This window comes from Muscardinus avellanarius, assembly GCF_963383645.1.
Source record: "Muscardinus avellanarius genome assembly, chromosome: 1".
NCBI classification, from domain to species: domain Eukaryota; kingdom Metazoa; phylum Chordata; class Mammalia; order Rodentia; family Gliridae; genus Muscardinus; species Muscardinus avellanarius.
Genome location: NC_137786.1, coordinates 99,115,420 through 99,143,058, shown reverse-complemented (window position 1 = coordinate 99,143,058; position 27,639 = coordinate 99,115,420). Strand labels below are relative to the sequence as shown.

At 38.4% G+C, this 27,639-nt stretch overlaps 1 protein-coding gene across 14 annotated transcripts in view; it reads right to left on the bottom strand.

Annotated features, from left to right (window-relative positions):
* APC (APC regulator of WNT signaling pathway) overlaps nt 1–27,639 on the bottom strand; it is a gene marked incomplete at both ends in the record, with an annotated part of 114,077 nt that overhangs the window by 12,780 nt on the left and 73,658 nt on the right. For 4 of the 14 annotated variants that reach the window (XM_080696157.1, XM_080696160.1, XM_080696156.1 and 1 more), the window contains 6 exons: nt 838–915; nt 3,640–3,779; nt 9,065–9,160; nt 12,447–12,825; nt 16,117–16,215; nt 24,247–24,351. In XM_080696157.1, the coding sequence (XP_080552283.1) occupies nt 838–915; nt 3,640–3,779; nt 9,065–9,160; nt 12,447–12,825; nt 16,117–16,215; nt 24,247–24,351 (897 nt within the window). Of the gene's footprint in view, nt 1–837; nt 916–3,639; nt 3,780–7,732; nt 7,787–9,064; nt 9,161–12,446; nt 12,826–16,116; nt 16,216–24,246; nt 24,352–27,639 lie in introns of all 14 variants that reach the window. The other 10 variants (XM_080696151.1, XM_080696155.1, XM_080696158.1 and 7 more) reach the window with 6 other exon arrangements.

Here is a 27,639-nt window from a genome sequence, read left to right as displayed (position 1 = left end):
ATGTTAGAGGTTAAGAGTAGAGATCTATTAGAGGTTGAGAAAACCTTTTCCAAATGTTTGGGACCAGAAGTGGGTTCCAGATTTTGGGGGGATTTTATAATATTTATATACATTAATGAGATATCCTGGGCATGGGACCCAAGTCTAAAAACAAAATATATTTGTTTTTCATACACATCTTATACATATAACTTGAAGATGAGTTTATATAACTTTATGCATAAAGTTTCATGATTTGGAATTTTCCAATTGTGGCATCATGTTGACACTCAAAGCTTCAGATTTTGGAGCACTTTAGATTTTGAAATAGTATGCTTTGCTGGCAATAAAAAAAATTCCTTCTAAACACTACTAGTGTGCCAAAAGAAATTCCTAAAGAGCCAGGCATGGTGGCATATTTGTAATCCTAATACTGAGATAGGAGAATTGCAGGTTTGTAGCCAGTCTCAGCAACTTAGTGAGGCCCTCTGCAATTTAGTAAGACCTTTTTTTAAAAATAAAAATTAGGTCGGGTATGATGGTACACGCTTGTAATCCCAGCATTTGGGAACCAGAGACTGGAGGATCATGGTTCATGGACAGCCTCACCTACATATCAATGCCCTTCGCAACTCAGTGAGATCCTATTTCACAAAATAAAAAGACTAAAAAATAGGATGGGGGTATAGCACACTGCCCCTGGGTTCCATCCCCAGTGCTGCAAAACAACAACAACAACAACAACAACAACAACAAAAGAAAAAACAGGGCTGGGAGTGTAGCTTAATATATAAACCATAGCTTAATATAAATCAGGACATTATTTCCAAGTACAGCATTTGAAATTCCAAGTAGTACCTGCTGTAAGTCTTCACTTTCGGATTTCAGTTGGGCCACAAGTGCTCTCATGCAGCCTTTCATAGAGCATAGCGTAGCCTGTAAAGTCAGACATTGAACAGTGTCATCAACAAGGCAATCTGAAGCTGGGCTTTATTTTTGGCTACTAAAACTTGAATCTGGTGCCGAGCGTGGTGGCGCACGCTTGTAATCCCCGCGCTTGGGAGGTGGAGATAGGAGGATCGCGCTGGTTCGGAGCCAGCCTTGCTGGCTTAAGAGACTCTATTTCCACATAAAAATATTAAAAAATAGGTCTGGGAGTGTAGCTCGTGGGAGTGTATCCCGGAGGCAGAAGGGCTTCCAGGAACCCCAGTACCACCAAAAAAAAAAACAAAACAAAAAAACAACAACAAAAAAACCCTTGAATCTGGTATTCACTGTTTCATTTTAATTTTAACTGATATTTCACCTAGAGAAGATATGGAATACTCCAGGCATGCAGCACACCTATAATCCCAGTACTTGGGAGGCTGAGACAGGAGGATCGCAGTTCCAGGCTAGCTTCAGCAATTTAGCAAAACCCTGTTTCAAAATAAAAAAATAAAGAGCCAGGCATGGTAACGTTGGCTTGTAATTCCAGCATTTGGGAGGCTGAGACAGGAGGATCACGGTTCAAGGACAGCCACAGCCTCAGCTACTTAGTGAGGCTCTTTGCAACTCAGTGAGACCCTGTTTCAAAATGAAGAATAAAAAATAGGGCTGGGGGTGTCACTGAGAGGTAAATGCCCCTTGGTTCCATCTCCAGTACCACAAGAATAAATAAATAAATAAAGATGCAGATTACATAAAGGAAGGAGATGTACTCCTAATTCTATGTTATCTGTGCTTCCCTTGTCAAATTGAAAAAATAAAGTGAAGAAATGATAATAAGCAAAATGTTTGTTTATTTTTTAGTGATACTGATGATTGAATCCAGGGGACGTTCTACCTCAGAGTTATACCCCTATACTTTTTTCTTTATTTTGTGGTACTAGGGATTAAATCCAAGGGCATTCTACCTCTGAGCTACACCCCCAGCCCTATTATTTATTTATTTTATTTAGTTATTTTTGCGGGTTTGGGGATGGAACCCAGGGGTATTTGACCTCTGAGCTACACCCCCTGCCCTATTTTTTATTCTTTATTTTGAAACAGGGTCTCACTGAGTTGGGGAGGGCCTCACTAAGTAGCTGAGGCTGTCCGTGGACCACGATCCTCCGGTCTCAGCCTCCGGAATGCTGGGATACAAGTGTGTGCCACCACGCCCGGCCCTGTTTTTTATTTTGAAACAGGGTCTAAGTAGCTGAGGTTGGCTGTGAACCTGTGATCCTCCTGTCTCAGCCTCCCAAGTACGGGGATTATAAGTGTTGTGTCACCACACCTGGCCTTATTTTTCGTTTTGAAACAAGGTCTTGCTAGGGAGGTTAAGTTGTTGAGACTGGCTCCAACCTGTGATCCTCCAGCCTCAGCCTCCCAATTACTGGGGATTATAGGCATGCACAACCACACCTGGCTAAGCAAAGGGTTTTATTTATTTATTTTTTGCAGTACTGAGGATGGATTCCAGGGGCATTCTACCTCTGAGCTACACTCCCAGCCCTATTTTTTGTTTTGAAACAGGGTCTCATTGAGTTGCAAAGGGCCTCACTAAACAGCTGAGGCTGTCCGTGAACTGTATTCCTCCTGTCTCAGCCTCCCAAATGCTGGGATTACAAGCATTAGCCACCATGCCCGGCTAAGCAAAAGGTTTTTAAGTAAGGTCTTTTATCTGGATGGAATCAGTATGTACATCAACACTAGCCTTGGTCATCAGATTTTCAGATTTTTCTTCTTATTTGTGGGAAGAATGTTTTTATTTACCATTATGTTCCATCTGTAGATGTGATTTTGCCTTTGTTTTGGCATAAGACAACCAAGCCAGGTGTGGTATACGCCTGTAATCCCAGTACTTGGAAGGCTGAGACAGAGGATTGCAGGTTTGAGGCCACCCTCAGCAAATTAGTATGACCCTGTTTCAAAATAAAAAATAAGATAGGGCTGGGAGTGTGACTCAGAGGTAAACTGTCCCTGAATTCAATCTTCAGCAAAATACACACACACATGCACACACACACACTAACACACCCCAAATGAGTAAGGATATGTGGGGGGTGTGACACATATTCATTATTTAATTAGGTATGTGATAAGAAAATTGGTGAAAGTGTTTGTATCAAAAATTAACTTGACCCAATCTGAACCTGGACTCTCTTAATAGATCTTAGAGCTGGATGTGGTGGCGCACTCTGGGATTACAATCCCAGCATTTGGGAGTCTGAGACCTGAGGATCATGGTTCGCAGCCAGCCTCAGCTACTCTGTGAGGCCCTCTGCAACTTAGTGAGACCCTGTTTCAAAATAAAGAATAAAAAATAGGGCAGGGGGTGTAGCTCAGAGGTCGAATGCCCCTGGGTTCCATCCCCAGACACGCCAAAAAAAAAAAAAAAAAAAAAAAAAAAAAAAAAGGTAAAAAAAAAAAAATAGAGCTGGGCGTGTTGGTGCATGCCTGTAATCCCAGTACTTAGGAGGCTGAGAGGAGTATTACAGGTTCATGGCTTCAGAAACTTAGTGAGATCCTGCTTCAAAATAAAAAAGGGATTGGGGTTTAGATCAGGGGTGGAATGCTCCTGAGTTCAATCCCCAATGCTACCAAAATAAATAAATAAAAAATAAGGAAAGAAAGGAAGGAAGGAAGGAAGGAAGAATAAAAGAAAGAAGGAAAGAAGTAGATCTTATAAAAACATACCTTGTTTGCTACATCTCCAAAAGTCAAGTTTGTCAAAGCCATCCCAGCATATCGTCTTAAAGTAATACTGTAGTGGTCATTAGTAAGCCCATACATTTCACAGTCCACTTGCAATAATTCTGCAATGGCCTGTAGTCCTCCTAATTTAAAAAGGGCAAGAGGAAAAAGATGGTCTAAAATAAAACAAAATAGCATCAGGCTGATAACTAAAATATTAGAAAAATATATCAAGGAATGAGAATATATGGCCTAAATTTCCCTTAATAATTATAAACCACACAAACTGTTATAAAGGACTTCTGTGTTAACACATTTATAAGATACAACTAGTAACTATTCCATTTTCTGCCAGATCTTCCACCCTCCAACCCCTGGCCTTACTGAGTGAAATGATATTATTTTCTACTTATTGCTTATATACTACACTCTGCTGACAATGAAGTAGGCTGTTTTCTAACACTAGGTTTTTGTAAACATAAACAGGCAACTTTATTTTTATTATTAGGGCTTTATAAACATTCTTCATTGTCACACACTGTGGTGTAATTACTTTAATATTATTTTTATTTGCCAAGTAAATACTCTTAGGAATAATAAAACTTTTAAATAAAACTGCATTGAGCAAAGCTTATTTCTTCTTGAAAAATAATTATCTATATGTTCAACTTCTTACTAAGTTCTATAATGCTTGTATGTGTATTTTTCAATTCTTACTTTTTTTTGATAGTATCAAATATGAACTATACTAGGATTTAGTATTTTCTTTCTCCCTGATTCTTACCACCAGGTAGGCTCAACAATGCCCACAGTGGTCAATGCTAAGAAGGCAAGGAGGAGAACGGGGAGAGGAAGGCAAACACAACAAAGGAAGAGGGAAAAAGTGAAGCAAAATGGTAGGGATGAACAAAAGAAAGTTTAAAAATGATATGGAGCTACTGAAAACGTCATTCATCACCAAGCATTATCATGGGACTTGGGATACTGTTACAGAGAAGTGGCTAACACAGAAAAAAGATTACTATAGATATATAATTCCAGGACACTGTGTCTAAACAGATCATTAACCTGAAAGAAGTCCAATACATTAAAGGTTTATAAATGATCTGGATTAGCTTACAGAGAAATATACAAGTTAGCAAAACCAAGTTTTATCTCGGGTTCAGAATTCCAGTCAGAGGACTAAAAAAGCCCAGTCCTAACTATAAGAAGATTTATGCAGATATTCATGGCTAAGAGAAATGACAGATGATTTTTAACTATTGGTAAGTGAAAACTAATTTGTTTAAAAAAAATCCAAACCATATTTAGGTTTTTTTTGGTACTAGGGATGGAACCCAGGGGCATTCTACCTCCGAGCTATACTTCCAGCCCTATTTTTTATTCTCTATTTTTGAAACAGGGTCTCACTGAATTGCAAAGGGCCTCACTAAATAGTTGAGGTTGTCCTTGAACCGCAATCCTCCTGTATCAGCTTCCCAAATGCTGGGATTACAAGCGTGCCATAATTGCCATGCACGGCTTCATATTTAGGTTTATATTCTTCCATTTACCTGTGATAGTGGAAAAATATACAGTCAATGAACCAAAACTAGTCATGGTCTTTATGGAGCTTATAGCCTAGAGTGAAGACTTAAAAAAAACAAAAAACAAACAAACCAACTAAGCTGTGTTTCAAACACAGGGTTAAGGTTAACAAATGAACTTAACCTAGACCTGGGGTAAAGGGAGGTCCCAAGAGAAAGGCTTTGAAATATCTAAGATGAGCCTTTTAGGATGAATGAATATCTAACAACAGTTTGGTAAGGATGAGAAAGAGCATGTGCAAAGGCCCCAGGCATGAAATATAAAGCAGCAAGAAGACACAGCAGGGGCTACAAAAATGGGTGAATACTAGATCACATAAGACTTTGTGTCATCTTAAAAATTTTCGGGCTGGGCATGGTGGCACACACTTGTAATCCCTGCGCTTGGAAGGCAGAGACAGGAGGATTGCGCAGGTTCAAAGCCAGCCATGCTGGCTTAAGAGATCCTGTTTCCAAATAAAAAAATATAAAATAGGTCTGGGAGTGTAGCCTGGAGGTAGAAGGGCTTCCAGGAACTCCAGTATAAAAAAAAAAAAAATTAGGCAGAGGTAAGAATAAGTACATGTATATTCTAAATAGACTTCTATTCCTTCATTGTGCAGAATGGCTTATGATTAGAAGCAAGGAAAGAAGATGAAATACTACAGAACAGAAGAGGCAATGATGAAGGAGAAAAGAAAAACACTGACTTGAGACATATTTAGGACGTGGGGTTAAAGCATTCAGTTACTAGATACAGGGGATAAAGATGGAGTCCATGATTACTTCTTAAAGATTCTGGCTTTAGCAACTGGATTGATTAGAATGTCAAGAAGAATCCTGGAAGAGACAGTGATTTGGGGAGAGGAGAGGTAACAAATTTACTTTTTGACAGCTGAATTAGAAGAGTCTGAAACACCACCTAAAGGAAGATGTCAGATAAGCAGTATCTGGACTTAGACTGAGATGTGAATCTGAAAGCTACTAACTAAACACTAACCCTCACAAGGTAGCTGAAGTCTTGAGAGGATGTTATTGCAGAGGGACAGAGAAAGAGCCCAAGGCAATGTTTCAAGGAATACCACTATTTTATGCTTGGGTAATGGGGGAGGAATCAGTGCAATAAACTGACAATTTTGACCTAGGATCACTGGAGTCACTGAAGACCTGAAGACTGTAGCTCAATAACTGAGATTCCCCCAAATGAATTATCAGTAGCAGAGTATCAATACTGAAATAAAACTACAGGTTTTTTTTTCTGTATAAAGTCCTGCCTGGTGTAGCAATATCTAGAAAACTTTCTTAGGAAAGATAAAATATATCTAGCTAAGGTTTTAAGAAGGCATTAAATTGTCAGAGTTGAGTATTATATGGGAAAACTAAAAATCTTTGGACTTGATTCCAAAAAGAAAGAGTTAAGAAGGATATGATAGATGTCAACAAAAGCATGAAGAACATAGCTAATGAAAAAAAAAAAGCATTCAGTAATATTTGGAATATCAGATAAGAGGAAACCCTTTGTAATTTCAGGCAAATAAGAAGAAATGAGTCCCGTGACATTTGAGGCAAAGATATAACTCATAAGTGAAAACTATAAATGGATTCATTAAAATGCAAATTTATGATTGAGAGAATAAAAATTTGGTTTGCCCTAAGAAAAACTAGGACATTTAAAGGTAATGAGTATGTCCTTCTATATTTTTTCTTGGTGACTTGGTGTCTAGTGGTCTAGATGGACCTATTTATTATCCAATATGGTTTCTCATACCCTTACAGAAAATGGAGGACCAATTGTCTCAGGTAACATTCAATAGAACTTCCTTAGACTCTTAGTTACAAAGATAATAAAGTGATGATGTTAAATTCTTAAAAGTATGTTATTTTTGTTTTATTTGGCTTAGATAGCCACCATTAGCATAAATTCCCCATTCTAAAAATAAGTAACAGGGGCTCAATATCAATATTCTATAGTTCAATGTTCCACAAAGCTTCCTGATCATAAGTATCACATGGGCTGCTTGTTAAATATGATTCCTAGTCCCTTTCCTGTTTGCTATGGGGTCAGATAATCTATATGGTTCCACAAGTGCCTAGAAATTTTGTGAGACACTAATGCAAATAAGTCATAAGTTTCTTAGAAGCTAGGCCTGTATCTCACTTATTGAAAAATTCTAGTGTTTACAGTTTCTGGGATAGATTTGGGAATTAACAAATATATTATAGTCTAAAACTTCTGCTACTAGTAGGTATAAACATTAATAATTGTGATAGCTGATTTTTGTGTATGTACAGATAACAGTCCCAACTGACTGGGATTAAGCATTTCCCTTCATCTAAGTAGGACTTATTTCTTCCTTATTCTTTACTGCCAGATACCTGTGCTGTATTACACTATCTCCCCCCCAATTCACAAACCTTAATCCTCCTTTTGTCCCAGTGCAAATTTGGAGACTAGGAAGTGAGAGGAAGGTAACACCCTGTGGCTATATCCCCAGCAGTCACACCCCCAGAGGCCCCAGCCTGCTCCTCACCTGAAAGCCCCTGCCCTAGCTCCTGTGATGAAATGCCCCGGGTAGCCTTCCTACCTGAAGAAGGAAGAGGAACAAATACTGAGTCTAGATATATCTTGAAATTCAGATGATTAAAGTGTCAGTCCTAGTCTAGTTCATTGGAACACAGGAACATTTATAGAAAAACCTCTGGGATATCTTAAAATTGGATTAGTTTTCTGTTTATTAATTTTATCCCTTTCTCATTATTATTAGCATTTTTAAAAAGCTTTAAAAACTTCACAAATGCTGAGATTGTATTGAGGAGGAGAGAACTCATAAGAATAACTAAGATTCTATAGGACACTGGGGGAGGAAAGAGAATCAGGTGGGTTTGTGGGAAGAAAAGCATGGCTGGAGGGCAGGCCTGAAATCTCAACAGTGCCTCCCACAGTGATGACTCTGAAGGAGAGGACACTCGCTTTTGGCTGTGCAGGTTCTCTGTGTTTAAGATACTCATAACTTTAATCACACTGAAGATAAATGATGAACGACAATGATGAAGGTGGCAGGAATATAAAGTAGGGCTGGAATGTAATGCAACATAAACAGCAAAAGGCAGGGGCACGGCTACACTAAGATGGAAACTCAGGGTGTGGTGCTTGCTTGTGGCACGACTAGAAAAATCCAGTTCACATGAGATGGCTCAGCATGATGCAATTTATAAATACCACATGCTCAAAATAAACCTAGAAATCAAAGAAAAACCGTTACATGAAAGTGGGGTGCATAAATGCAGGTTATATAAGGTTTAGAGTGCAAGATAACACATACCTAAAGTAGTAACTGTTCCAAAATTAATGAAATGTTTCTAACAAATTAAGAGCATAATGTTTTTCTATATTAACCAGTTCTGTGCTACTTTTGATTAAAATGCAGTAAAATACCAATAAACATGAAGATAAATGAAATGCTTAATAATTCTGGTGTTCATAAAAAGTGACTGACAGATTTTAAGGACAATGATATAGCGCTATACTTCAAAATAATTCAAGTTACCCTCTACACTGACTATCATACAAGATCTACCTTGGCAACAGGGACAAGGAGTGGTGCATTTGGTAATTTTCTTCAGTCTTGGACTAAGATTTTTGAAAATTCAAATTGGTTTATAATAGGGTAGCAGTTTCTGTGATTCAGGACCCTTTCTCCCATGGAAAACAGGGTATAGTTTTGCTACAAGGAGGAAGCAGCTGGTAAGAGTTAGTGGACTTATATCTCAAATCATCAATGATTAAATGTCTTCATTTACTATACTTTCTAAAAAAGTCTATTAGTACTTGTCTATGGCATTAGGAAATATTTTTATCTTACCAAGCTCATTCATTGCATGTCTATGCTCTTCATCAAATGAGAGTTTCATGAGTACACATACAGCAGGACAGATCTGATGTTCAACAGGAGCTGGCACTGAAAAATAAAATTGACAACCATGTTTTGCCACTTGAAAAGTGATGATGTTAATTATACTGTAAGTATCTACAGGGATCACTAATATATTCCTAACATATAGAAGTTTAGGAGATGAACAAATTTTTGCTGAATGGATGAATAAATTCTACAAAGATGAAATGGAAAACGAGTAAAGGACTTTTCTTGGTTCAATAAAATGCTTCTCATTCATCTGCCCTTGGTCAAGTCTGTTAAGTCTTTTGTATGTTCACGCTATAATTCATGTATATAAACTTTTTGCAACAGTGATTGAACCCAGGGGCATCCTACCTCTGGGCTACACCTCCAGCCCTTTTTGTTTATTTTTAATCTTGAAACAGAGTCTTACTACATTGCTGAGGCTCTCACAGAGTTGCTGAGGCTATCCTTGAACCTGCAATCTTCCTGTCTTAGCCTCCAAAGTAATGGGATTACAGGTGTGCATTAACATGTCCAGCTCCTATCTAAAAATTTTAAATTATGTTGGCTATATAAGAGCATAAGTATATTTAGGTATAAACTGTTTAATTTTGTTTATAATCTAAATTATTGTCATGAGTATGGGTTAAAAGCACAGGATTGTGTACGAATGTTACTTAGTAGAGAAAATTTACTATATACACTAGATAGTAAAAATTTTTAAAGAAAAAGGTGTCCAAGGAAATATACCTACACACTTAATATGAGGTTTCAAAACTCATTGTTACTAGTGTGTGTGTGTGTGTGTGTGTGTGTGTGTGTGTGTGTGTGTGTGTGTTACTGGGGATTAAATCCAGAGGCATTTTACCTCTGAACTACATCCCATCCATCCATCCATCCATCCATCCATCCATCGGTACTGGGATAGAACCCAGGGGCCTTCTACTTCTGGGTTATACTCCCAGACCTATTTTATATTTTATTTGGAAACAGAGTCTCACTAAATTGATGAGGGCCTAAGTAGCTGAGGCTGGCTTTGGACCTGAGTGATTCTCCTGTCTCAGCCTCCCAAGTACTAGGGTTAAAAGCGTGTACCACCACACCCTGCTTTATTTTTTGTTATGAAACAGAGTCTCACTAGGTTGCTGAGGCTGTCTTTAATCCTGCAATCCTTCTGTCTCAGCTTCACAAGTACCAGGATTATATGTGTGTTTCACACCTGGCACAAAAATCATTATTTGACATGGTTTCTCAAAAGTATTTTTTCTGAATAATCTAAGTTTAAGGCTAGCACATGATAACTCAGTGAAGCTCCATTTCAAAATAAAAAGCAGTGGGGTATACATCTCAGAGGCAAAATGACCTAGTACCACATTAATAATAAAAAAAGGTGAACATTTAATAAGTGTGGATAGCCAACGAGTCAATCCAGAAAGGCAATGTTCTCCCAATAAAGTATCTTTCAAGTTTTCCTCATCCCTAGAAGAAGCAGATATGAAAGATCATCTTTTTCTTTTATTTTTGTGGTACTGGGTTAAGATTAAGCCCAGGGGTGTTCTACCTTTGAACTTCCAGCCCTTTTAATTTTGTTTGGACACAGGGTCTCAGTAGGTTGCTGAGTCTTGCTATGTTGCTCAGGCTGATCTAGAATCTGCAATCCTTCTGTCTTAGCCTCACAAGTATAAGGATTACCTGTGTGTGCCACCATGCCTAGCTTGCTTCTTTCTTAAAATTTTTTAGGCTTTAGCCAGGTGTGGTGGCATGTGCCTCTAATCCTAAGTACTTGGGAGACTGATATAGGAGGACTACAGGTTCAAGGACAGTTTTGGCAACTTAGCAAGACCCTGTTTAAAAATAAAGTAGGGCTGGGTTATAGCTTGGTGTCAGAATGCCTCTGATTTCAAACTTCATTGCCGTTAAAAAAAAAAAAAAAAAGAAGAAAAGCTGGGCATGGTGGCGCAGGCTTGTAATCCCAGCGCTTGGGAGGCTGAGACAGGAGGATCGCACAGGTTCAAAGCCAGCCTCAGCTACTGAGTGAGGCTCTCAGCAACATAGTGAGACTCTGTTTCCAAAGAAAGTATAAAATAGGTCTGGGAGTAGAGCCTGGAGGTAGAAAGCCGCTGGGTTCCACTCCAGTACCACAAATTAAAAAAAAAAATCAATTTTAAGATTTTAATCTTTACATCTAAGCTTAGAAAAAAATCTATGGCTTCCTAAGTCATGTTTTCACAATCACCTCTTTTTTGCTTCCCAAATCAATAGCTTCATGCAACACAATCATCTACTTGGGGTGTGTGTGTGTGTGTGTGTGTGTGTGTGTGTGTGTGTGTGTGTGTGTATGTTCTTACTGGGAGAAAGAAAGGCCTTACCATATATACTTACTGCTACTGATTCCTTGTCACAGGAATGAAGCTATGTCACAAGGGACCAAATTCCTATATTCCTTGCTCCTGAGGGAGAGAGGCTTGTGGCCAAGGGTCTCTTCCCAAGCAAAGAGCTGAGTGGCTTCTTACCATGAGACACTGGGGCCTACTGTCTAGAGCAAGATGGTGCAGCAGAAGAGCACTGAGCACACTTGGCTTGGCCTGTGTTCCTGGCTCCACTACTTACTAGCTAGGAGGCCACAGGTAACTCTGGGCCTCAGGTTTTTCACGTGTGTGTGTGTGTGTGTGTGTGTGTGTGTGTGTGTGTGTGTGTGTTGTGTATAGAACCCAAGGCATCTTACTTTTTTTATTCTTTTATTTTGAAACAGGCTCTAAGCTGCAGAGGGCCTCACTAAGCAGCTGAGGCTGGCTGTGAACCTGTGATTCTCCTGTCTCAGCCTCCCAAGAACTGGGGTTACAAGAGTGCACCACCATGCCTGGCTCAATTCTTCATCTTAAAGTGGAGATGATAATACCTTCCCTTCTAGTCACAAGGTTGTAGTGAGGATCAAATAGCACAACAGATATAGTGTGTCCACTGAATAGAATGATATGCAAATGTAAAAGATTATGGCTTGGTCACTAGCAACGGGAGGAATTTGTGAAATTACTTTCTGAGCTTCATCTATGGAATGAAAGAGGACAACTCACAGTTGCTCAAGTTCTTTCTAGCTGTAAGCTTTAACTGCAAATTTCCTTACATTTGGTGTCTAAATAATAGTGCACATATCATTTTCCTTCATTTTTTCCTAGGGAAATATAGATTTAAGCCTTAAACTATGTTAACAACATAGTTAGCTGCTAGAAGAATTCCCTTCTCCATTTATAAAGACAACGTATGAGCTAAAAAAAAAGTTTTCTAATCTAAAACTTTCACATTTGCTTTCAAACATGCACTATGATGTATAGTATAGAGAACATACTTGGATTTTTATCCTGGTCCATGCCTTGTTCGTGGGCTTCCTGCCACTCCCAACAGGTTTCACAGTAAGCGCGAATCTGTTCCAAAAGATGAAGGACTCGGATTTCACGCCTGCCTCTCTTGTCATCAGGCTGTGAGTGAATGATGTTGTGGAGTGCTGCACTGGCCCTGGCCCGAGCCTCTTTACTGCCCCGGGAATTTCCCAACAATACAGAGTCTTTGTCATTGCCATGTAAAAGCTGGATGAGGAGAGGAAGACATCCAGACTGTCGCATGGATATACAGCTGTCTTGGGAGCTAGACATAGCTAGCAAAGTTCGCGACATATCATCCTTATCATGAGTACCAAGCATTGACAACAATGAATACACCATTTCCACCTGTGGGCCAAATGAGTTTAGAAACAAAATTATGAATTTAATATCCAAAAGCCAAACTAATGAAGTGATGAATGGGATACTTATTGTAACTTATTAAAAATACTCAACAAAACCTTCTCAGGATGATGCAATGAGGGTTATATAAAAATAATCACCAGTAATTTACTTATGTGAATAAATAATAGCAGTAGTATTATACAGTTCTGAAAAAGAGTAGATTCTTGCATAGTTAAATTGCTACTGACCTGGATCAGATAGTAGTAATCCACTTACTATGAGTGAAAATTTCTCTCCTCCCCACACCAAGGAATATGGTTTATCTAAATTTGCTATATACGTTAAAATCTTATTTTACTTCTTTTAATCTATAACTATAATCAATAAATAGAAAATACTTTTGTAACAATTATAACTTGCTAAGTATAAATCATTAATTCTCATCAGATTATACTGTTAAATTATATGATTTCTCTGTCACCTATATAAAAATTTTTTGTCATAAAATGAAAATGCTATAATCACACAAAGTGTAACCAAGTCAGGATTTGTATCCTTTTTTTGAGGGGGGAGTGAACACAGAGGCATTCTACCTCTGAGCCATATATATATTTGTTTGTTTTTTGGTATATATGTACATGGATTGAACCCAGAGGCATTTTACCTATGAACTATACCACCAGCACTACTTTATTTTTATTTTTAACAGAGTCTTGCTAATTTGTTGAGATTGGCCTTGAACCTGCAATCCTCCTGTCTCAGCCTCCAAGAACTGGGATTATAGGCGTGTGCCACCATGCCTGGCTTCTATTTTCTTTTAAAATTTTGACACAGGACCTCACTAAGTTGCAGACAGCCTTGCTAAGTTGCTGAGGCTGGCTGTGAACCTGCAATTCTCCTGTTTCAGACTCCCAAGTACTGGGATTACAAACATGTGCCACCATGCCTGGCTCCCATTATAAGGCTAACTGGTAAGCATTAGTTACTCTCAAAATAAGCTCTACAGATTTACTTGGATTCAGATTAGAAACAGGAAAATAGCACTCAAGCTATCCTTGACTGTCATCAGCTTCATTTCAAAGGTAGAGGCTCTTACATAAAAGTAAAGGGTACTCTATAAAGAATGCACCATTTTTATAAATCATAAGTTCTCAATCAGGGGTGATTTTGCCCCATCAGGCAACATTTGACTACATCTTGGAGAAAATGTTGGTTGTAACAAATGTGGGGTAAGAGTGTTAGGGGTATCTGGTAGGAAGAGACCAAGGATGCTGCTGAACATTCCACAATGCAACAAAGAATTCTCTAGACAAGCGCTGAGGTTGAAATCCACTGTTCTTTTTTTTTTTTTTTTTTGTGGTACTGGGGTTCCTGGAAGCCCTTCTACCTCCCGGCTACACTCCCAGACCTATTTTTACATTTTTATTTTGGAAATAGGGTCTCCTAAGCCAGCACGCATGGCTGGCTTCGAACCTGCGCAATCCTCCTGTCTCTGCCTCCCAAGCGCGGGGATTATAAGCATGCGCCACCACACCCGGCCTAAAATCCACTGTTCTGAATGTTTAAACATACACATATTTTTAGATATGAAAGTTTTAGGAAGGCAGTAAAGGACTGGATAAATGAGTTTTTATCAGATCTAGATTCAAATTTTGGCTTCACAATTTGCAAGCTGAGGGATTCTAATTTATTTGATTCTTCTGAGATTCATTTTTCTGAGTTTAAAATGGAGGAAATATTACATGTATAGGATACTAAATAAAGCTTTAATACTATCATGTACAAATTACTTCAAAAAGGAAATGGGTGTTGAGACCGGAGGATCATGGTTTGCGGACAGCCTCAGCTACTTAGTGAGGCCCTCTGCAACTTAGTGAAACCCTGTTTCAAAATAAAGAATAAAAAAAAATTAGGGCAGAGGGGGTAGCTCGGAGGTCAAATGCCCCTGGGTTTCATCCCCAAAACCTGCCTAAAAGAAAAAAAAAAATGGGTGTTCTGCTAGTTTTCACAAGGAAACATTAGAAATTTTCTTTATAGTAAAAATTATATGCAAATGTTGGACAAATCTGGAGTTGAATTTTAATTATATAAGAAATTAATGAATCTTTTTTTTGCTTCACTTTTTTCATTTAGATGAATACAAATACCTCATAGGATGCTTAAGAGGATTAGAGAGCTCTTGCAAATTATAAAAAAGGATTAAGTCTATTTACAACATCACTGATTTCTCTAAAATCAACATTATTTCTTTCAATGTGTCTCCCAAACCCACTATATTATTTAGAGTATCTCGAGTATGCTATGAAAAGAATGGAATTATTTAGATTTAGCAGAAGATGTATTTTATAGTAATATTATAATTTCATCTTAGTTAATATACTTTTTTTTTTGGGCGGTACTGGGGATGGAACCCAGGGGCATTTTACCTCCGCACTACATCCCCAGCCCTATTTTTTTTTTATTCTTTATTTGCAAAGGACCTCTCTAAGTAGCTGAGGCTGTCCTTGAACTGCAATCTTCCTGTCTCAACCTCACAAATGCTGGGATGTGCCACCATGCCCACTCAGTCCTTGCTTTCTAAGAGAGCTTTGTGCAAATTGTTAGTGATTCAAAGCAGGTAAATGGATCACTTGGGGAAGGTAAGAGGACCCTGAGCATTAGAAAATGTTTTTGGAAGAAGCAAAGCCCAAAAGCAGTTTTGAAGCTTGGCTAGGATTGTGACAGCCATATGTGGTGGGATAGAAAGTGGTGTATGGAAGGTATGGTGGTACACACTTAAAATCCCAGTACTTGGGAGGCTGAAATAGGAGGATCACAGGTTCGAGGTCAGCTGCAGCTACTTAATGAGGCCCTCTGCAACTTAGTGAGACCCTGCTTCAAAATATAAAGAATAAATAGGAAATAGGGACAGAGGTATAACTCATAGGTAGAATGCCCCTGGGTTCATTCAATCTCTAGTACCAAAAAAAAAGAAAGAAAGAAAAGAAAAGAAAGAGGTGTATGGTGCTTCCAGACAGTCTTGGAGGCATAAAGTTGCTGGCAACATTCAGGAAGTAAGCTGGTTTGGCTGGAGCTTAGGATATTTGAAGAGAAGAGGAAGAGGAGGCTAAAAAGGAACAGCTACCTAATTTGCAGTTTTTATAATCCTTATTTTGCCTTTGTATATGCTTCCTTATATAAAAAGATGTCATTTCTTTCAGAGACCAAATCAGAATTCTCTAGAAAATGTACATAAAGAATATCTTAGCAAAGTATTAAAAGCATCAGCAATCAAGGTGTGTAGTTTCCTGTTACCTTGGTTCCCAGATGGCTTGTCAGTCTTCGAGGGGCAGAGTGTGTGCTACTAGAACTCAAAACACTGGCTGTTTCATGGTCCATGCGTGCAGTTGAGCCCTAGAAATTAAACAAATTATAGATAGCATGATTTAGATTATAAAAAACTTCATGTGGAGGTACTCCAAGTGAACCATCTTTAGGATTAACAACTAAATTTTCTTTTTCTTTTTTGTGGTACCAGTGATGGAACCCAGTGGCATTCTACCTCTAAGCTACATCCCCAATCCAATTTTTTATTCTTTATTCTGAAACAGGGTTTTACTGAGTTGCACAGCGCCCCACTAAGTAGTAGCTGAGGCTGTCCACGAACCACGATCCTCCTGTCTCAGCCTCCCAAATGCTGGGATTACAAGTGTGCGCCACCATGCCTAAGCTACAACTAAATTTTAATAAACATTATAAGTATTACCACTGTAGCCAGATGAGATGACTTCATGCCTATAATCCTAGTATTTGGGAGGCTGAGACAGGAGGATTGCAAATTGCAGACCAGTCTCAGTAGCTTCTAAGACCTTGTTTTGAAATTAAAAAATAAAATAGGGCTGGGAGTCTAGCCCAGAGGTAGAATGCCTCTGGGTTCCAGTACCAAAACAAGAAAAAGAAAGAAAGAAAAAAAAAAGAAAAAAAGAAATGGCTAGGATTGTCACTGAGTGGTAGATCCCTCATCTGCCATTCAATCTCCAGTAACACACAAACACACAAATCTGACCACTATAACCTCTCAAAATAAACACACATTTGGTATTTATTTATTTTTAATTACTTATTTTTGTGGTACTTAGTATTGAACCCAGGAGCATTCTACCTTTGAGCTATATCCTCAACCCTATTTACTTACTTACTTATTTATTCATTTATTTATTGAGGTACTGGGGATGGAACCCAGGGACATTCTACCTCTGAGCTACACCCCCACACCCCCAGTCCTATTTCTCTACCCCGCCTCTCTGCCTCTCTCCCCCGCCTCTCTGCCTCTCTCCCCCCTCCCCCTCCCTCTTCTCCTCTCTCTCTCTCTCTCTCTCTCTCTCTCTCTCTCTCTTGTAGTACTGGGGGTGAAACCTAGGGGCTTTCTACCTCCAGGCTACACTCCCAGACCTATTTTATATTTTATTTGGAAACAGGGTCTCACTCAGTTGCTGAGAGCCTCACTAAGTAGCTGAGGCTGGCTTCAAACCTGTGTGATCCTCCTGTCTCAGCTTCCCAAGCACAGGGATTACAAGTGTGAGCCACCACGCCCAGCTAGTCTTTATATTTCTTGAAACAGGGTTTCACTGAGTTGAGAATGTCCTTGCTAAATAACTGAGACTGTCTGCGAACCCCATCCTCTGGTCTCTGTCTCCCAAATAAGCGTGTGCCAACACCCTGGCCCTTATTAGTATTATTTATTTTGAAACAGCATCTCACACCAAGTTGTGGAGGGCCTTGTTAAGTAGCTGAGGCTGGCTTTGAACCTGTGATCCTCCTGTTTTAGCTGCCCAAGTACTGGGATTACAGGCATGTGCCACTATGCCTGGCCTATCTGACTTTTTTAATTAAAAAAATATTTTTGCATTTGAGAGGGTCCTATTTCAGCTATGTCTCATTTTGTATTTAAAACTGGAGCTCTTCTCCTTTCCTTTGCACACGTAATTACTTTCTACTTTATGAAGAAATAGAAGCCAATAGACCAAATGCCTTCAACCTTTTGCTACCAAACCAGAAATAATATCTGCACACATACATAGCTCCGTCCTTTGTACTCATCATCAGCAGCCCACCTTCTCTCTAAGGCCCACGCCTTCACGTGTGCTCTGGATTCTCTGTCTCCCCTTTCACTTGGTTTTTATTGCTCTTCAACCTTTTGCTCTACTGGGTCTTTCCTGTCAACTATGCTCATTCCTTTTATCTAAAAAACTGAAGCAGTTCCCATTATTTTTAAACTTGTAGTCACATCAATTAATGGCCTTTTCTCTCTTGAGCACTGCACACTAGATCTTTTTTTAAGATTTGGCTAAATTAATCTTTATTTATTTTTGGTATTGGGAATTGAGCTCAGGGCCATTCTACATCCAAGATACACTCCTATTTGTTTGCTTGTTTACTTATTTATTTTTCTACTGGGAATTGGAAAATTCATGGACATTCTACTTCTCAGCTATACCCCTCAGGCCATTTTATGCTAAGTTGTTGAGGGTCTTGCTAAATTGCTGAAGCTGACCTGTGATGCTCCTATCTCAGCCTTCCAAGTACTAGGATTAGAAATTACAGTTAGAGACTTCCGGGAAGATGGCCACCGAGAAAAGCGGGGCTTAAGAGCCCCGCTAACAACAAATCTCCATTACCACAAAATCAGTGCCTTTCATAGCCAGAAAACACCATCACCAGTGAAACAAAAAATCACCAGGCTCCAGAGAGAAAGCGGACTGAGAACAGAGCCACAGAGGAGATAACCGGCCTTGCGCCCGAGGACGCGGCAGACCCGGCAGCAGCGCCATACTGCTGGAGGCACCGGCGAATTCACGGGACGGCTACAGCAAGCCGAGGTGAGCCACTGCGGAACAGCCAGGCGGGATTTCTCCGCGCAGAGAGCATCTAAAGCTCCCAGTGGCCGAGCTCAGCACACGCTGCAGGGATTCAGAGTAGAAATCAAAATCAAGAAGAAAAACGCCAGCCCCATAGCCGAGGGCGTAGCAGCGGCGCCATATTGCCACCGGCGGCAGCAGCAGCGAATTCACCTAGGCCAGTACAGCTACATCTGCGAACTCAAGAACAGTGAGTCAAATTGCGGGCTCCAGAGGAGAAATCCCAGTACTGTACTCCCTGGGACTTGACCCAGTGGGGAAGGGGCGGTGGCAGAGATATCACACCATAGGAGAACGTGCAACCTGGCACCCCAAATAGTCTAAAGCAGCCTCTATCGACTCTCTGGGTCAGAGACTCTGTGATACAACCCAGTAAAGGAGTAGTGGGGTCAGAGATACTACTGACTCGAGATCCAGAATACCTTAAGTGAAGTCATAGTGACCCAAGGTAAGAACCCAGAGAAGGCACAAACATCGGAAATCATGGGAAAGAGGAATAATACTGGAGCAATGAATGCCCACAACCCCACAACATCTGAACCCGATAAAACAGAAAATCAGAGATTTCTAGAAGATCAAATCAGGAAAATAACTGTAGAAATAATAGAGGTGCTTCAAAAAGAACTCAGAGAGAGCCAAAAAGAGATAAAGGATGCAATTAATGAAGTAAAGGCCTCAATTCAAAGCACAAACAACCGATTAGAACACATGGAGAACAGAATCTCGCTCTTAGAAGATGAGCAATCCAAAAATGAACTCATAGTTTCTAATCTAGAAAAAAATATCCGACAACAGGAATCTGATATTGAAGAAATATGGGCCCATTTTAAGAGAGCTAACCTAAGAATAATTGGAATAGAGGAGGGAAAAGAAAGTGAAACCAAAGGGATCAACAATCTCTTCAAAGAAGTAATAGCAGAAAATTTTCCAAACATAGAGCAAGAGGTTGATACAAAGGTCCAGGAAACTTATAGAACTCCCTTTAGACAGGATCGGAGAAGAGGATCCCCACGCCACATAATTGTCAAAATGACCAATGTGGAAGCCAAGCAGAGAATCTTAAAGGCAACAAAAACAAAGGGCCAAGTGACATTCAGAGGCAAACCAATTAGAATCACTCCAGACTTCCCAAACCAAGTCATGAGAGCCAGAAGGGCTTGGAATAACATATTCCAAACTCTGAAAGAAAACAACTTCCAGCCAAAAATTTCCTACCCAGCAAAACTTTCTATCAAATTAGATGGAGAAATAAGAAGCTTCCATGTCAAACAGAAACTGAAGGAATTTATGTCTTCAAAACCAGCACTAGAGAAAATACTCAAAGAGATTAACTACAAAGAAGAAATAGGTAACACACATCAGAACTAGAGAAACATGACTTTCCATCCAACAGACAACTAAGATTGGTTATCTGTGGAGATTCATTATTTATGCTAGTCTTTTACCTATCTCTAAAGGGTATGTTTGCCTTTATTGTTGTTAATTTTTAGGATTTCTAGTTGGAATATTAATATACCGTCAGATATAGCATTTGGAAATATTTTATCCCATTCTATTAGTAACTGTTAACTCTGTTTACATTGTCTCTGGATATACAATTTTTTTTTTTTTTTTAGGGAGTCTGTATACTCCTCTGTTGCCTGTGCCATTGAAATCATAACCAAGAAATCACTGCCAATTTCAATGTTGTGAGGTTTTATGACCCAGATTTTCTCCTAAAAGTTTATAGTCTTAAGATTTATATTTAGGTCTATTATCTATTTTGAGTTAATACTTGTATATGGGATTAGGTAAGGGTCCAATTTTATTCTTTTCCATGTAATTATTTTTTAACAATATTTAGTTAAAAGATTATCATTTCCACCACCAAATGTTCGTGGAAACCTTGTCAAAAATAACTTGACAATATAGGGAAGAATTTAGCTCTAGGCTTTTATTTAACTCCAATGGTTTATATATCTGCCTTTAGAATAGTACTACACTGTTTCAATTATTGTAGCTTTATATGGTTTGAAATAAAAAAATATATATCTTCTAGCTTTGTTCTTTTTCAAGATCGTTTTGGGTACCTAGACTCCATATTCCATATTAGGATAGATTTTTTTCTGAAAAATAAATATACAAATATATGACAGTTTCACCTAAAAAATAGAAAAAAATATTCTCTGGTAAGAAAGAAAGCAAAAAGAAATATTGAAATGTTATCTTTAAGTCATCAAAAGCTTGGTATCAGACAAATGAAACTGTTATGTGAGATTATCATTTTTAATTTTAGATAAATTGCCATAATACTAGATGTCAACTACTAAGCCAAGCATGGGAGGGAGGGATAGGGAGAGAATGGGGTGGGGATTGGGTGGGGGCTGACTGGGAAAAGTGTGCATGTATGTCTACAAAAGTATGTATCCTACTATGATGTATGAATACAGTGCACCAATAAAAAAAAAAAAGAAAAAAAAAAGAAATTACAGTTAAGCTGGGCGTGGTGCACGTTTGTAATCCCTGTGCTTGGGAGGCTGAGACAGGAGGCGCACAGGTTCGAAGCCAGCCTCAGCTACTTAGTGAGGCTCTCAAAAACTGAGACCCTGTTTCCAAATAAAATATAAAATAGGCCTGGGAGTATAGCCCAGAGGTAGAAAGCATCTGGATTCCACCCCCAGTACCACCAAAAAAAAAAAAAAAAAAAAAAAGAAAGAAAGAAAGAAAGAAAGAAAGAAAGAAAGAGAGAAAGAAATTACAGCTGGGCATCGTGGTAGCGCAGCCTTGTAATCCCAGTATACGGGAGGCTGAGACCAGAGGATCGTGGTTCGTGGCCAGCCTCAGCTACTTAGTGAGGCCCTCCGCAACTCAGTGAGACCCTGTTTCAAAATAAAGAATAAAAAAAATAGGGCTGGGGGTGTAGCTTGGAGGTTGAATGCCCCTGGGTTCCATCCCTAGTACCGCAAAAAACAAACAAACAAAAAAACCCAGACAAAAAAACAACACAGTCTGGCTAAGTTGTTGAGGATCTCAGTAAGGTGCTGAGGCAGGTCTCGAACCTGTGATACTCCTGTTACAGCCTCTCAAGTACAGGGAAGCAAGCCACAGTGCCCGGCTTGAAGTTTAACTTTTTGCTTGTCATAACTGTTTGCAAATAATGTAAGCTAGACTGTCGCTTACCTTATAATCCTGCGATGATTTTCTGGCACATTGAACTTTCACATATTTATGTGAAACCTATTGATTTTTCTATGGTTTTTGCTACCCACCTCATGATTATAAAAACTCTACCCACACCTTTGCCTAATCTTCATATATGTTTGTAAGAGCTCTCATCTATGACATTAAATATAATCTTTAGAATTTATTTTGATATAGTGTCATATAGATCTAATTATTAAAGACAATTTACAGAATATACACAATATATACAATAATATGATGTAAAGCACCAACAGTAGGTTAATCCTAATAATCTTTTTTCTGTTGAATAAGACTGAACTTTTTTTTCCTTGTATATATATGTAGAAACACATAAATTTCCCCCCAAATTCCCTGAACAATAGAGAATTAACTAAATGTGCTATTTAAATATAATTGTGGCCGGGCGTGGTGGCGCACGCTTGTAATCCCCGTGCTTGGGAGGCGGAGACAGGAGGATTGCGCAGGTTCAAAGCCAGCCTCAGCTACTTAGTAAGGCTCTCAGCAACTTAGTGAGACCCTGTTTCCAAATAAAATAGAAAATTGGTCTGGGAGTATAGCCTGAGAGGTACAAAGCCTCTGGATTCCACCCCCAGTACCACACACACACACACAAAAAATTATATATATAATTTTATATATTATTTATATAATTTATATATATTTATATATAATATAATTATAATTATATATATATATATAAAATTGTGAAGCTGGGCGTGATGGCGCACACTTGTAATCCCAGCATTTGGGAGGCTGAGACAGGAGGATTGTGATTCGTGGACAGTATCAGCTACTTAGTGAGGTCCTTTGCAATTCAGTGAGACCCTGTTTCAAAATAAAGAATAAAACTAGGGCTGGGGGTATAGGTAGAATGGTACCTCAAAAAAAAAAATGAATAAAATTGTGAGCTGGGTATGTGCATACCTGTAATCCCTGTATTTGGGAGGCAGAGACAGGAGGATCTCAAGTTGAAGGCCAGCCTCAGCAACTTAGCAAGACCCTTTGCAACTTAAGTGAGACCCTGTTTCAAAATAAAAAATAGGGCTACGGTGTAGCTCAGAGGTAGCATGCTCCTGGGTTCAATCTCCAGTACCAAATAAACTGCTTTTTCCCCAAATTAGCACTTAGTAGTTTTCCTAATTGCTAAGTAGTAATAATACTGAATGAAATATTTTTGTTTTTACTCAATAAATTTAAATTTACTTAAATGAGGCACTTTATGGTTTAAATTTTTGTGAACAAAAGAACTGTTTTTAAACAAATACCATCAAAAATAATCTAAAAAGACTAACCTAATTTTTAATATTGATGGCAGAAAAATTATATTAAGACCAATTTGGTGAAATTCTGTTTTTAAAAAAAACACTCATTTAGCCGGGTGTGGTGGCGCACGCTTGTAATCCCTGTGCTTGGGAGGCTGAGACAGGAGGATCACACGGGTTCGAAGCCAGCCTCAGCTACTTAGTGAGGCTTTCAGCAACTCAGTGAGACCGTTTCCAAATAAAATATAAAAAAGGTCTGGGAGTATAGCCCGAAGGTAGAAAGCCTCTGGGTTCCACCCCCAGTACCACCACCACCACCACAAAAAAAAAAAAAAAAAAAAAGAAAGAGACCCTGTTTCCAAATTAAAATATAAAAAAATAGGTCTGGGAGTGTAGCCCGGAGGTAGAAGGGTTTCCAGGAACCCCAGTACCACCAAAAACAACAACAACAACAACAACAACAACAACAAAATAACCCACTCATTTATAATATAAAAATATTCACTGAAGAAAAGTTGGAGAATATAGAATACCCCAATGAGAAGTTCTGTCATATTAGGCTGTCTTTCAATAAAACTCTAATAGAAAATTGGTGGTAATTTCTATTTATGCTAAAAATAATATTAGTTATTTGTGATAGTTAAATATGATTAGCTATTTCATTTATATTTCTAGATCTATATAATTGGAAAGTACAACAGAAAATAAGAACTGTAACAAAGTCATTATGTTAATTTTTTAAATATAAAAATATCTTTGTACAGAATGCAATAACTAGGTACAAGCAATAACCAGGTCAAATCACATATATAATCAAACTGTCTTTAAAAAACTTAAACACTTGATCGTTTTAGTTTAACAATGAAACATAATCCAGAGCTGCAAAACATACTCACAAATTTTGATAGCATTACTGTTAAATCTAATAAGGAAAATGATAGCATTCTCATACTGAATGCTTCTAGATATGTCCATTCTAAGGAAATAAATAAGATTTACCAATCATTTTGCGAACCATCTCACGTCGTACTCCGTTTTGGATATTTAAATAATTTAAAATTAAGATGGGAGAATGTATTTACCGGGCCACCACCAGAAGTTGCCATGTTGATGTCTGCCACTCCTTGACCTTCATTCTGCCGCTCAGCTTCATGCGAGCCAGCCTCATGCTTGCTCTGAGACGATCTCTGTTAACATGGAGTTAATATCATTACATACAAAAACGGTGCACGCCTTCTTAGCCCACAGCTCCTTTTTTGTTTTAACGCTCCGAATGCATCAACTCACAGGTTCACAAAGGCATGGGACTGCACATTACAATTCATAACCTTCAGCAGGGCTAGCAGTCGACTATTTCAGTAAGAGAAAGTGAAGTGTGTCCCTTGAGCATTGGAGCTGCACAAGACAAAGGATTTTCTGAGACTAACAGAAACACCATCCTCTACCAGCTGTGCTCACATCATCATCAGAAATGTAACCCAACTACAGCAAATAACTGTCTTTTCTGCAAGGTCACATGATTCTGGCATTTAATGAAGCTGCAATTATAACAGTGAAACTAACACAGCTAAACTTATAAATACCTTTTCTGTAGGCATATTTATACATGGAATATTTACATATTTTCTGCTAATAAGTCATGTGAAAGCAAATGACAAGCTTTAGATTTTGATAATGAATACAACTGAAAATCTCTCTAATGCAACCACCATCTGTTATGTGAAACAAAAAACTGATAGATTATATTCAGTAAAAGCAGTCATTTCAAAATAGATTATATCTAGTACAAAGCAGTCACTCTGTAAAAACACATTAAAAAAACATTTTCCACTATTTTTTATAGAAACACTATGCACTTGCTCTAGGAAAATGATATATATTTCTTAAAACACGTTATCAGCAGCAACTAAAAATGAATGCCGAATTTGGTACACATGTGTTATTTACCTCAATGTAACAAAACATTTACCACCCATAGTGCTTCACGGTTTGCTTGCTTGCTTGCTTGCTTGCTTGCTTGCTTATTTATTTATTTATTTATTTATTTATTTATTTATTTATTTATTTATTTATTTATTTATTTATTTATGGGTCTGGTGATGGAACCCAGGGGCAGATGACCTCCGAGCTACACCCCCTGCCCTATTTTTAATTCTTTATTTTGAAACATGGCCTCACTAAGTAGCTGAGGCTGGCCACAAACCAGGATCCTCAGTCTCAGCCTCCCGAATGCTGGGATTACAAGCGTGCGCCACCACACCCGACTTGCACTTCTATTTAGCCAGCATTTATCATAGTAAACTATTCTTAAGACACATTCATTGTTTATAAATGTTCTGGTATTCATTCTTTAAAGTTTTAATACATCACATCTTATTTATTTTAGCAAATCAATATATTTTCTGTATTTAATTGTAAAAGTTAACTTAGTTTTAAAACTTCTTTGCAATTACACTTTCCATTTGGCGCTGTGGTTGCTGCCTGCCTGGCTGAGTGTATTATACGTACTTCATTTACTTAAGTGCTCATTTTAAGTAAGTGCTCACTGTGTACAGGAATTTGTATTTTGGAGGTGCTTGATCTATCTACAAAGAAATTAGGAATTACTTTATTATAAAATGCTCCTAGAAGTCTTGTGTTTATTTTTAAAAAAAACTGTGTTAGACTTGTGTGCATGGAATTAAGGGTATATCATTATTGTAGTTTATAAGTTGTACATGGCAAGACATTTTTTGTTTTTACTGTTTTTTTTTTTTTTTTTTTTTTGGTGGTACTAGGGGTAGAACCCAGGGGCTTTCTACCTCCGGGTCACACTCCCAAACTAATTTTCTATTTTATTTGGAAACAGGGTCTCACTAAGTTGCTGAGAGCCTCACTAAGTAGCTGAGGCTGGCTTTGAACCTGTGCGATCCTCCTGTCTCAGCCTCCCAAGCGCTGGGATTACAAGCATGCACCACCACGCCCGGCTTTTACTGTATGTTTTTACCAAATGATCTATTCCCCATCCTGAGGCAAACATGAATACCATTAGGTTAAATGTAGCACGTGGCATCACAGTCTCTTAGAATTTGTTTCATCTATTTTATTTTACTGAATACTGTCTGTATCTTTGGCTACCCTGTTTGAAGAAAAAGGATAAATAAAACATGGTCAGAAAATATATAAAAAATGATTTTATTGAGATATTTTCATACTATAGAACCTGCCCATTTTAGGTGTACAATTTAAATGACTTTTAGGTAAATTTACCAAGCATCACCAGTTTTACATTTTCCTCACTCCAGTAAGAGCCTTCCTGCCCATATACAGTTAATCCCTATACTCACTCGGCCCTAGGCCACCACTAACCTACTTTTTGTCTTTGTATCTTTTCTGGGCTTTTCATAAAAATAGATTATGTGTCTGGCTTGTTTTACTTTGTAGGCTTTTAAGGTTTGTACATGTTAAATACTAATTTGTTATTTTAATTACATGCTATATTAATTTGTTATTTTAATTACAAAATAACATCCATTTATAAGAATATATTTTGTTTATAATGCTGTTTCTACATTTGTACTACAATAAATAAGCTTGCTATGAAGTCTTTGTGTGGTCATATCATTTTTTTCTTTTTCTTTTTTTGGTACTGGGGATTGAACCTAGAGGCACTCTACCTCTGAGCTACACCCCCAGGGGTGTGTGTGTGTGTGTGTGTGTATTTTTTTTTTTTTTGCAGTACTGGGGATGGAACCCAGGGGCATTCTACCTCCGAGCTATACCACCAGCCCTTTTTTTAGTCTTTTAATTTTTTTGAAACACTGTCTCATTGAGTTGCACAGGGCTAAGTAGCTGAGGCTGTCCATGAACGGTGATTCTCCCCTCAGCCTCCCAAATGGTGGGATTACAAGCGTGTGCTACCATGCCCAGCTCTAACCTATATTTCTTATTAAAATTTTTTCCTAAAATGTCTAGTGGTCATAAGTGTCCACTCATACTTAAGAATGGGCTAGCTATGAAAAAATCATATACCCAAGGGACGGAGTCTGTTGACTATAGTGACCCTGTAGTGTAGGCTAGCTATTTTGTTGGTGAATATTCGAACAGAAATATTTTTAGGTCTCTTTTCTTGAGGCAGACATGTTTCCTAGAAACGTTCTTTCCAGAAACTTGTCGGGAGTTGACATGATAACATGCCTGGTTATCAGTGGGAATCCTGCATTCATTAAGTTATTTTTCATCTAATTCAGCTTTTTGTATAGTATCGCCAACTTCAATTACTTTAGGCTTACACCCATCCAAAGACCCTCATTCTTTCTGGAGAAATAAAATCCCTTATCTTCTGTTAGGGTTAGAAAGGAGCAGATACTCAGCTATATAGGACTGTAGAGAAGTTCTGGAAGTATCAACTGCTTCCTAACATATTTTCAATCTTCCTCCTGCGTTTAGCCTTTTTTATCCTTACATTCAGAGGTAACTAGTGGAGCCTGTCCTAG